General features: G+C 46.5%; 1 protein-coding gene across 1 annotated transcript in view; it reads right to left on the bottom strand.

Annotated features, from left to right (window-relative positions):
- ube2e3 (ubiquitin-conjugating enzyme E2E 3 (UBC4/5 homolog, yeast)) overlaps positions 1-12,508 on the bottom strand; it is a 76,052-nt gene extending 63,544 nt beyond the window's left edge. Inside the window, exons 1-3 of the mRNA XM_063213249.1 lie at positions 12,286-12,508; positions 10,866-11,074; positions 9,386-9,436 (exon numbers count right to left, since the gene is read on the bottom strand). Coding sequence (XP_063069319.1) covers positions 9,386-9,436; positions 10,866-11,074; positions 12,286-12,474 — 449 coding nt within the window. The 5' untranslated portion in view covers positions 12,475-12,508. The remainder of the gene's footprint in view (positions 1-9,385; positions 9,437-10,865; positions 11,075-12,285) is intronic.
- Positions 12,509-12,842: the final 334 nt, after the last annotated feature.

Genomic DNA, 12,842 nt, shown 5'->3' with positions numbered 1-12,842 from the left:
ATACAGGCTCTTGAGATTTGAGGGTTTTTAAAAATGTGGGTTTGTTGGAGCTTTTAAATGCAACTTATTTCATGTATGTGCTTCAGAGGCTGAGATATTTAGGATTTAATAGGCAGAGGGCACCCTTTCCCAAAAAGGGCTTAGGACAAAATGGGTTAATGAAATAGTCAATGGGTTGTGTAAAACGACGGTTAATAATAAAAATGTGCATATATTGCACATTATGCTGTAGATATCACACAGCAAGAGATAACAGGGAAATATCAGCTTGAGCATAATCAACATCAATAGTAAGGTGTCAAAACCAAATTGGACACAAGTCCACAATAGTCAGAAACAGAAGTAAGCAGTATCATTGTTTACTATCACTGATAATTACTACACTACAGTATAGAAAGTCTACATTCCTCATGGGAAAGGCTATTGTTGAGGCTGTTCGCTTTGTTCCTGATGGATATAAACCCTACCCTTAGGAGCAGGAACAAACACATATGCATGCACGCACGCACACATGCACGCACCACGCACGTACACACCACGCACGTACGCACCACGCACGTACACATCACGCACGCACGCACGCACGCAGGCAGGCAGGCAGGCACGCACGCAGGCAGGCAGGCAGGCAGGCAGGCAGGCACGCACGCAGGCAGGCAGGCAGGCAGGCAGGCACGCATGCACGCAGCCCTAATAAGCATACAAAGACAGAACAGTTTGACAAACTATCTCAATCTAACCTCATACAGTTTCACAATCAGATTCAAAGTCAGCTGCAGAAGTGGTGGCAACCTAACCGCTTCCATACAGTAGCTGCATTGCTTCTCAGATCACTAAATGTGTTTGAATTCAAAATGACACATAACAGCCAGAATCCTACTTTATTTACCCCCATCAAACAGGGGTTAGGTCTCTCTCTCTCTCTCTCTCTCTCTCTCTCTCTCTCTCTCTCTCTCTCTCTCTCTCTCTCTCTCTCTCTCTCTCTCTCTCTCTCTCTCTCAAGCATAGCTTATGACACAATTAGGGAGAGGAGAGGAGAGGAGAGGAGAGGAGATGAGATGAGAGAAGAGAGGAGGTGGAGGAGAAGGGAGGAGAGGAGAGGAGAGGTGGGGAGAGGACAGGAGAGGAGAGGAGAAGAGAGGAGAGGTTGACGTTGTCTTCAGTTTATTAGTGATCATGGTCCACAAGCGAGGTCGGCCTAAATTGTATCCTTGACTACATTGTATAAAAAACATGCATGCACAGTGCACACATCTCTCCCTGTCCCTCTCTATCCCTCTCCCACTCATCTCTATCTCCATCTCTCGCTCTCTCTCAGAGACACATACACACACGAACGCACGCACGCACGCACGCACGCACGCACGCACGCACCTCTACTGCAGCAGTCTGCTACCTCTGCAAAAGCACCTCATCTTGGGAATGAAAAAATGAGAAGAATCACCATGAAAAATATAATATGAGGCAAATGAAAACGTTCCCACAAGCCTTCCATTAAATTACTACAAAATGGGTATGGAGACACTTGAGTGGGAGGAGGAATGTGTGAGAGAGGGAGAGAGAGAGAGAGGGTGTGTGTGTGTGTGTGTGTGTGTGTGTGTGTGTGTGTGTGTGTGTGTGTGTGTGTGTGTGTGTGTGTGTGTGTGTGTGTGTGTGTGTGTGTGTGTGTGTGTGTGTGCATGCGTGCACGTTTTAAAGGGTGGGGGCTGTGACTGTGTGTGCGCGCGCATGTGTGTGAGTCTGCGCGCGTGCATGCGTGTTTGAAAGGGTGGGGGTGGAGGTCTGTGAGTGTGTGTGTGTGTTTGTGTGTGTGTGTTGGGGCTGTCGGGGGATGGGATAGTCATTGGGACACAGGGTGAAATCTGGCCCCATGTATGAGCCAAATTAAAAATCAATAAAGCATACCAGCACAACAACTACTGAAGCACAAAGTATGAATTCATTTATGCCAGCCAGCGTCAGTCCAACGCAACACAAGCCATTTCCAGCTCAAATGATTGAGCCGACAGCCGACAAACTAATGTGTCAATTTGGAGCTGTCAATACGGCTCAGCCCCAACACACAACACACAACCCTTCCCCCTCTCAACTTCCTCTCTACTCCCACTCCCCTCTTCCTCTCCTCTTCCTCTCTACTCCCACTCTCCTCTTCCTCTCCCCTCCTCTCTACTCCCATTCTCTACTCCCACTCCTCTCTTCCTCTCCCCTCCTCTCTACGCCCAATCCTCTCCTCTCCGGTCCACTCCCCTCCTCTCTACTCCCATTCTCTACTCCCCATCCTCTCCTCTCCGGTCCTCTCCCATCCTCTCCTCTCCTTTCCTCTCTTCTCTTCCCATCCTCTCTTTTTTCTCCCCTCTTCCTCCCCTCTTCCTCTCCCCTCTCCTCTCCAATCCCCCATCCTCTCCTCCCCTCCCCCCACTTCTCCTCTCCACCTCTCTCCTCTTCCTCTCCTCTACTCCCATCCTCTCCCTTCCTCTACTCTACTCCCATCCTCTCCTCTCCTCTATTCCTCTCCACCTCCCATTCTCTCTTCTCCTCTTCTCATCCTCTCTCCACCTCTCTCCTCTCCTCTCTTCTCCTCACTTTTCCTTGCCACTCCTCTCCTCTACTGTATTTATTCTCCCACTCCATCCTCTCCTCCACTCTCCCATCCTCCTCTCTTCCCCATCCTCCCTCTCCTCTTCACTCCTCTCCCCTCATTCCCTCCACTCTCCTTTCTCCAATCCTCTCCTCCCCTCCCCTCTCCTCTCCTCTCCACTTTAACTCTCCCCTTCTTTCCTCTCTCCTCTCCTCTCTTCTTTCCCTCTCTCCTTTCCACACTCCACACCACCATGGCTGCACTGGAAGAAGGCACGCATCCAAATCACATTAACAGCCGAGCGATGCTATCAAATCACAATGAGGGCAATAAAAAGGGAGCAGCTACTACTATAACAACTATATCCTCCTCCTCCCTCCTCCTCCTCCGCAGTCAACACAACACAGACATCTGATAATGTGGCGAGAGAGACAGCGATTCGCCTTCACACTCCCTCCCTCCCCTCTCCTCCCCTCCTTTACTGCGGAATGCTGTTATCATGATCGCGAGCGTGTGTGTGTGAGTGTCTCTGTGTGTGTGTGTGTGTGTGTGTGTGTGTGTGTGTGTGTCTCTGGGTGTGTGTGTGTGCATGCCTGTGTGTGTGTGCGTGTGTGTGTTCTGTGCCGTTCCTGCCTGAGGAATTCCACATGCGTTGGTTTTCGCGCTTCTGTGCCGTGAGCTGTTTCAGAGCACTGCACACACACACACACACACACACACACACACACACACACACACACACACACACACACACACACACACACACACACACACACACACACACACACACACACACACACACACACACGCACGAACAAGAGATAAAAAACCCCAATGCCCTGAAGCTTACAAAAAAACAACAACAGCATCGAAACATAAAACAACAACTAAAACCAATGTGATGCACTTCACCAGCAAGCAAACAAACAGGTGAGTCAGAGTGGCACTTACTTAACCCCACATGTGCCACTGCCTTTGTGTGTGTGTGTGTGTCTGTGTGTGTGTGTGTGTGTGTGTGTGTGTGTGTGTGTGTGTGTGTGTGTGTGTGTGTGTGTGTGTGTGTGTGTGTGTGTGTGTGTGTGTGTGTGTGTGTGTGTGTGTGTGTAAATTATTCAGGCTGCCATGGCTTGCCGTGCACATTTGACAAACAGCGGAGAACGAGACAACAGCCCTGAGCCCACCCGCCCTCGCACCATTTGAAAGCAATACAATGGCCTTTGATCACTAGCCATAATCATCAAGGCTTGTGTTTTATCATCTACTATGTGTGCTGGCGAGCGTCACAGGACGTGTTTAATCAATAGCTGCCTTGCTGCCTGGCTGAGGCATGGAAGCGTGATGTGAACATTATATGAATGACAACATGACCATTAACCACTGACTTAAAGGGGTATGCCACTATTTTGGGGCTTAATACAGTTAAAATCGTTGCTCAATGCTACATGCTACACGGACCCATTGACTTTCACTAGCTTAGCTACATACTCCCTCATACATAACTTGTCTTAAAGCAAGACAACGGCTTACATGAAAAATAAGACACTTTACCACCTTTATAAACCCCGGCAAACGATTTTAACTGTAAAAAGCCCCAAAATAGTGGCATACCCCTTTAACAAGGGGAGACGAGGACTGACAACAGTCAAGAGGAACACTTTCAAATGATGAAAAAATGTCTCCCTTTATCTTTCATGAGACCATAATATCATACTGCAGTCACTCAAACGCTTGCTTGTCTTAAAAAAATGCTGCCTAATCAACTTTGAAATAAGATCTCCAGGCATGTCTTTTTGCACAAACAGGATGTCTTTTGCTAGATAAATATATTACCATAATGCTGTGGCTCAAATAGTTTGCCCACAAAAGCTGCCTGTGCCTTATCAATAACAACTCAATAACAACATTGACATAGATTACACAAAGAAAACTCCTACTACTAGAGTCAACCCAGCCTACACAAACAAAGCTGCAACTCAGAACCACCCTTGTCCATCAGTCAACCATGGTTGTTTCTTTTGATGATAATAAGAGTGTTCAGCGAGATGTTTGATTTAAAACAAAAGAAAAAAAAAACAAGACCGTGGGATCTCCCAAGACGACACCACTTTTTATGCAGTGCAAGCCTGAGAAACACTGTGTGTGTGTGTGTGTGTGTGTGTGTGTGTGTGTGTGTGTGTGTGTGTGTGTGTGTGTGTGTGTGTGTGTGTGTGTGTGTGTGTGTGTCTGTCTCCCTTTCCCTTTGGCAAAATGACTTTAGATTCATCCATCTTCTTGTGTGTTCTCTCATCCATTGTGCTGCCTCTTACACTGGAGCTGGTGTGTAAATGTGGGCAAGTAAAGTGTGTGTGTGTGTGTATGTGTATTTTGAAAGCTTTGAGACAACTTCAGTTGTGATATTGCGCTTTATAAATACAGGTTGTATTGTATTGTTTTGTATAGTATTGGAACAGTTAAACAATATTTGAATCTCTCAGTCTGTAACCTCGTAATGTGCACCGTTCCACCAGTGGAACACCCACATGTTGGCTGAAAAAAAAAACAACCAAAAAAACATTGCAACCAGTGATGTGCTACTGTGACACTACGCCATTCCTGCAACAACACATTTATAACAGGGTCATGAACCATTGACCCATTCACTGTATTGCTTATTTGCACATTTGCACTAATAAATGGTGTTTGATTTTGTACTGCGTGTTCCTGGACACTTTGCGTTTCCTTTGGGATGAATAAACAATTGACTCAAGCACTCTGCTTCTTCTGTGGAGGATGTGGTGCAGACTGTGCTGACCACTGGCTGACAGTTGAAGCCGAAATACAGCATGGCAGAGGAGGGGGAAGAGGGGGTGGATGGGTGGGTGGATGGTTGAAGCCAGAGCAAGCAAAATGGGGGAGGAAAAAAAAACCTTGAGGTAAGCCTCCCCTTAGTTTCTCTCCCCCAGTCCCCAGAGCGGTAATTCAAAGCTGCTCTTATCCTTTCTGTCACTGTTATTTTACGGTGCGACGTTTATAGGCCTGTGTCATTTCAATGAGCCCAGGGCTGAGGGATAGGGTTTAAACCCCCACCCCACCCACATACTATCCACCCACCACCCCCAAAATAACACATCACCGGCACCAAGACGACAAACGCGCTCACTCCCACTGACTGACACCGAGCCAAAGACTTTTCCCTTCAGCGGCACACCGGCTAAACAGCAGGAAGATGGGGATGTAAGGAGAAATCGACAGAGAAATGGAGAGAACGGGAGAGACAGAGGCACAGAGAGAGAAAAAGGCAAATAGAGAGAGAAAGAGATAGAGAGATAGAGACACAGAGAGATGGACAGTGAGCTAGAGATAGAGATAGAGAAAGATACAGAGAGACACCGGCTAAACAGAGCAGGAAGATGGGGGTGTGAGGAGAAATCGACAGAGAAATGGAGAGAACGGGAGACACAGAGACACAGAGAGAGAAAATGGCAAATAGAGAGAGAAAGCGATAGAGAGATAGAGACACAGAGAGATGGACAGTGAGCTAGAGATAGAGATAGGGTTAAGAGATAGAGATAGAGAAAGATACAGAGAGACACCGGCTAAACAGAGCAGGAAGATGGGGGTGTGAGGAGAAATCGACAGAGAAATGGAGAGAACGGGAGAGACAGACACACAGAGAGAGAAAATGGCAAATAGAGAGAGAAAGAGATAGAGAGATAGAGAGATAGAGACACAGAGAGATGGACAGTGAGCTAGAGATAGAGATAGGGTTAAGAGATAGAGATAGAGAAAGAGATACAGAGAGACACCGGCTAAACAGAGCAGGAAGATGGGGGTGTGAGGAGAAATCGACAGAGAAATGGAGAGAGCGGGAGAGACAGAGACAGAGACACAGAGAGAGAAAAAAACAAATATAGAGACACAGAGAGATGGACAGCGAGCCAGAGATTGTGATGGAGGATAAGAGATAGAGATAGAGAAAGAGATACAGAGAGACACAAAGCAACAGAAAGGGAGGAAATTAAAGCAAAGGGAGAGAAACATACTGTAGAGCACGAAAGAAAAAAGAGGCCTAGAAAGACAGAAAGTAAATAGAAAGGAGAAAGATAAGACAGAGAGAGAGAGAGAGAGAGAGAGAGAGAGAGAGAAAGGAACAGACAGAGAGAAAGAGAGAGATGGAGAGGAACAGAAACAGAGAGAGAGAGAGAGAGAGAGAGAGAGAGAGAGAGAGAGAGAGAGAGAGAGAGAGAGAGAGAGAGAGAGAGAGAGGACACACATCTATCCATCCATCCACCATATGCCTTCCCCTACTCCCCTTCCCCCCTTCCCCAACACGCCACGAGCAGAGAAGGGCATTAGCATCAAATCAATGTAATAATATGGCAGCCCGCAGGTAAACAATGCACGGGGGAATTGAGAGGCCGGCCTGCGAGGGAAATCCATGCGCCAAAAACACAGAGGAACCGTGCAGAGGCATTATGAGTCCCATTATCATACTCTAGTGCTGAACGCTAACAGCAAGGCAAACACAGTGCGATATCAATTGCAGTAGCCTTGCAGCGGAACCAACGGGGCACCATGCATGGTCAGCTATTGTAGTAAAGGGCTTGTGTGTGTGTGTGTGTGTGTGTGTGTGTGTGTGTGTGTGTGTGTGTGTGTGTGTGTGTGTGTGTGTGTGTGTGTGTGTGTGTGTGTGTGTGTGTGTGTGTGTGTGTGTGTGTGTGTGTGTGTGTGTGTGTTTAGAATGGAATTGAAAGCCGTTATTGCCCATTATAACGCTATAATGATATTTAAAGCTTTTCTTTAAGTGTCTGTCTGTGTGTGTGTGTGTGTGTGTGTGTGTGTGTGTGTGTGTGTGTGTGTGTGTGTGTGTGTGTGTGTGTGTGTGTGTGTGTGTGTGTGTGTGTGTGTGTTTAGAATGGAATTGAAAGCCGTTATTGCCCATTATAACGCTATAATGATATTTCAAGTTTTTTTTTAAATGTGTGTGTGTGTGTGTGTGTGTGTGTGTGTGCGTGTTTGTGCGTGCTTCACTAATTCGCATGTATGGCAGTGGTGTGTGTGTGTGTGTGTGTGTGGGGGGGGGGGGTGTCTCTCATGTAAATATCCATTCCTGATCATTGTACCAATTTCTCTCCAACCATACCCAGCTTATAGCCCAGCGTTTAGAGCCAGACAACACCATCTAATGTAACACCATCTAATGTAACACCATCTAATGTAACACCATCGAAGGTAAGTACACACATACGAAAAGACACACACACACAAACACAAACACACACATGCTTGTGCACAGACCCACACACACAAACAGACAAACAGAACACACACACAGACAAACAGAACACACACACACACACACACACACACACACACACACACACACACACACACACACACACACACACACACACACACACACGTGAACAGACCCACACACACAAACAAACAGAACACACACACACTCACACACACACACACACACACACACACACACACACACACACACACACACACACACACACACACCAACCCCAACTTCTTGGATTTAACAAGCTAAGCAGGGGTTGTGGGTTGAAGGAGTTCTGACAAGCCCTATGGCTGAACCTTAGCGGGGGGGGGGGGGGTGTGAACGGAGAGGGAAGGGGACGTCCAATTTCAACCCCTGCCTCCAACCCAACCCCTTCAAATACTGCGACCCTCCAAAACCCTCGACAACCCCCTTTTTTGAGCAATTTAGTTCCACGGCGGGGTTTCAGTATCGGGGGCACCAATGTGAGGGGCGCCCCCTTTACCCCAGTGAGCCCATCCAAACCCCCCACTCCCCCTTACCCCCCGTGTCATACATGTAAAAGACTCCCTTATCTGATGGTTGTGAATTAGCTGTGTGAAAGCATGACTCAATGACTAACCATCAGATCCACATACTAAAGAATCCAGATGATTTAAAGGCAATGAGGGGATGGGGAATATGAATGAAACCAGATGGAAAATGCACTGAGGAGTAAATGCCCAACTAGAGCCCTTAGAAATGCATGTTTTTGAACCTGACACTGGCAGACATTTAATCAGATGAACCCGTTGAGTGTGTGACAAATCTGATTTTTCAAAACAACTCAGAAAATAGTTTTTTTTTTTTCAACGCTCGGTTAACTTTATCACCAGGGAGCCTGAACTGAAGCTATCCTTTTCAAAGATCTTGACGTTGCTTGGTGAGATGTTGTGATATTCAAAACCCATAAATATATATATATAAAAAACAAATCTGTCAAGTTCCAAATTAACAACTGAGTCTAATTCCAGTCTTCACTTGTCTGTCTACCTTGCCTCGCTTCGCTTTTGCTCGTTCACTCTCTTCTCTTGTTCCAGACAACAAGTCAGCTCATTAAAAAGGCTGCAGTGACCAAAGTTCAGCGCGAGGATGGTAATCAAAGATGCGCTCGTAAAGAACAAGCATCTGTTATGCTAATAAAACATAACAAGGGGCCAAGGCCCCCGCACACACACAATGTCACCGCTTCAAAACACCACCTTTAGCACGTGTGGGCTTAAAGACTCGCATTTGCTGGCAAGGGGAAGGCAAAACAAATCCAATTCAGCTGTGATAAATGGTGAGACTGCAACCTCACAGCAACAGTTGGTGTGATTTTTTTCCTTTTCACAACACCCTTCTTTCTCTATCGCTCACCTGCTCTCTCTCTCTCTCTCGCTCCTTCACTCTCTCTCTTTCTTTCTCTTGTCAAAGCAAGCCAGAGAATAATATACACAGGCACTGAAGCGCAATAAAGAAAGAAAAAAGCTGGGAGACAAATAAAAGGACACTTGTCTTACCTGCAGTTGGGCGGGGGATCCAAAGTGATTTCAGCTAGCTCCTTCTGGATTCTGTGAGAGAATACAGACATAGGGAGAGAGGAAAAAAAAGACAGAGAGAGAGAGAGATAAAAAGAGACAATGAAAAAAAGGAGAAAAAAAGACAGAGCAAAAAAGAGAAAGGTAAAGAGAGAGAGAGAGAGAGAGAGAGAGAGAGAGAGAGAGAGAGAGAGAGAGAGAGAGAGAGAGAGAGAGAGAGAGAGAGAGAGAGAGAGAGAGAGAGAGAGAGAGAGAGAGAGAGAGAGGGGAGAGGAGAGAGGAGAGCAGAGCGCAGTTGAGAATGTGCGAGCAGTGCAGGGGAATTACACTGCCCTCTACCAGCGCTGCGTTTAATGCACGGCTGGCTCTCCCCTCCACTACAGCTAACATGGCTGCTTCCTCTTTGTTCTCGGAGGCATAACCCGAATCCCATAACAGGAAAACTTTGCGGTCCCCGTTCTTGCCCTTGCCCTCATGCCACGCCGTGGCTGACGGCCTCAAAACAAAGCACAGGGCCCCGAGGCTCCAGCCAGGGCCAGAGCCGACCGCTTATGGTCACTTTTAGCACAAAAGATTTTCTTTTAAAGCTTATATGCAAATGAGAGCAGAGCAGGAGGGGAGGGGTGGGGGGGAGTTGGCTGAGGCATATTTGACAAGGGCTTTAAATGTGAGCTACTGGTGCTGCTTTCAAAAGCATTATCAACACGGAGGTGGGAGGGATTAAAAAAAGGGATGATTTTCACTACTGACAATGTAATTACCATTTTGCATTACATAAACAAGACTCTGTGCTGCAGCACTGAAGTTTATCTTCCCCTCTTTTTCAAACATCTCTTGCATGCATTTTTTTTCTTTTTCATGCCTCTTTAGCCTCTCAGATGTGATGACAGCTATTAAGTTGCTTACTTTGACCATTGTCCCCGTGAAAGAGGGGGACCCCAGCTCAAAAGACCTGAGACAAAACAGGAAGAAAAACCTAGACAATGTTGTCATGAGTTTGTCTCGAGTCTCTTGTTCAGTTTGACTTGGCTGATCTCTCTCTCTCTCTCTCTCTCTCTCTCTCTCTCTCTCTCTCTCTCTCTCTCTCTCTCTCTCTCTCTTCAAAGTTTCAGAAGCCCTCAGACCTGTTCAAAGATGTTTCACCTCTGGCCTGTATATGCCATGCATTACTCATTTATTAAGTAGGTGGCGAATCAACTCAATCTGAGGAGGTTTCCACTCTGTGACTTTCAAATCGTACTGCCATCACCTGTTTTCCAAACAATGGTTACTCAAACACATATGCCAATGACACACAATGTAACCCCTGAAATCTTTAAATTGCACACTAACACCCAATCACAGCCAAATCAATAACCACATCACTCTAACAAGAATCGGAAGTCACCCATAATTTGGGCTGCATGACAACAATGAGACTTCAATCAATAAAGTACCAAGCTGAGATTATTATGCCATTTACCTTTTAGCACTGGTGGACAATTTCGCCGTTGTTTTGCTGGACAGCTTAGTGGGTTTCTTTTGTTGCTGGGGAGGTGTGGGCTGCTTTCTCTCCTCTTGCTCCTCCGGCTCTGGCACGGGAGGATCTCTCTGATCAGCATCAGAACTCCCGCTGCTGGTGCTCGGACTTTCGTCATCTGAACGTTGTCTTTCACTGGACATGTTTTCCCCCTTGGGTTCAAAGAGACAACAAGTTCTAAACTTGGGCTCGGATTGGAATGCGTCACCCACCCACCCGAGGGTTAGATCACATATCTATCAATGACTGACTGACTGCATGGACTTCTTTATCAGTAAGCACGAGCCTGCTACTGCAGATATTTACAAGATGCCTTCATTGCACGAGCAACCTGTGAGATTATTCTACAATGCAACTATTCTCCATGACTTCGGTCAACTTCAAGGGAATGTATGTAAATGCATCTGGAATTGAGATGGGGTTGCTCTGTCGTAAGTAGAATCAATTTAGTTGTCATCTCTGTTTACTAAAATTGCAACTTGCTGTAGTTAATGTTGCACCTGTTTTGATACATTGAATATTTCGCTCTAAGGTGTGAAATTCCATGCAGACTTCAGGAAGCCGCCAAGTTGAACGATGTCTGCAATTACTTAGCAGAACCAAAAATGTTGTCAATTTGAAGGACGGCCGATGTCCACGTTTGCAAACATCCACTTAAGGCGTACCTGCCTTATACAACAACTGCCTCGACATGGATACAAAGTTAATGCGAGCAAACGGCTACGGGGGCTATGGGGCGACAGAGTAACGAGCGATAAAATTGCCTATAGCAACATAATAACGTTTCACTTGCATTGACTGTAATAGCAGTTATCTACTTAATGATTCCGAGCTAGCAGCCATAGCTTCTTCTTACCATTCGTATTGCACGGTAACGTGAGTTTTGCATCCCCGAAAAGCACTAAGTAGCGAGGTTATTGAGCGTAAATGACAAAATACACGGCTATGTACATCGCCACCAGCGCACAAATATTGGTGGGGAGAATGAGATTCGAGAGCTGCAAGGGAAGCATAATTGCACCTATTCGCAGCAAGGGGGGCTCGCAAGCTAAATAAAACATTTCATGTTTCTATCACTTCAGAAGAGAACACGGATTTACCGACGAATATGTGTTCAGAAAGGCTAGCTCTATCGATACGTGAGGGCGCAGAGTAAGAATTTGAGATCCGATCTTTAAAATCCTTTGTAGAACGAAGAGGTTTGTTATGGTAGGAGGCACTCCAGTATCAGCATGGTGTACCAACTGATGCGTGAAGTCAGTTTCGAGCTCCCTCTTCAGCGACAGCCCTGAAAACACTAAGAAAGGACGATGTTTTACCCCATAACCCGGGCTCTCCACGACCCTTAAAGGTTCTTCTTTACCTTAGAATCGGTCTTGTCCTGATCTGGGGTGGTTAGGAGTGTAAAAAATCCTGTTGAAATGGAGCCGGGAAGACGACGGTCTCCGGCCGAGCTGTGAACATTGGAGAGTCGGAAGGAAAGGAGGCGCTGTAATTTTGGCTTGTGCCGAGGGGTGGCGCTGTACAGCGGAGTGGCCAGCAGGACCCACATCTTTGGGTTTAAGTGGCTTGCAGCTCCCTCCCCCCTTTCAGACGATGTAATGGTCATAAAAAAGCAAACACAGCAGTTACCCGGCTGGGTATCACCTCCTTGGATTCGCTCGGAGTGATATACCCGTCACATAACCAGGGACTGCGGTGAAAGAAGCAACAACTCCATCTGCATTTTCCGTGACAGATTTTATGGAGCCGTGAAGGCTAGAACTACAACTCTGCAATGGGGAATATTTATCATTGACTCTATGATTCATCAATTAGTTGCTTTACTGACTGAGAAGGATATGTTATATGATCTGGTTAGAAGTGGCCATCGCATGTCTGACGGACGGGGGAAACTTTGTACCGAGGTGAGAAGAATCA

The sequence above is a fragment of the Engraulis encrasicolus genome, chromosome 13 (assembly GCF_034702125.1).
Source record: "Engraulis encrasicolus isolate BLACKSEA-1 chromosome 13, IST_EnEncr_1.0, whole genome shotgun sequence".
Taxonomy (NCBI): Eukaryota; Metazoa; Chordata; class Actinopteri; order Clupeiformes; family Engraulidae; genus Engraulis; species Engraulis encrasicolus.
This window is presented reverse-complemented; position numbering and strand designations above follow the sequence as displayed.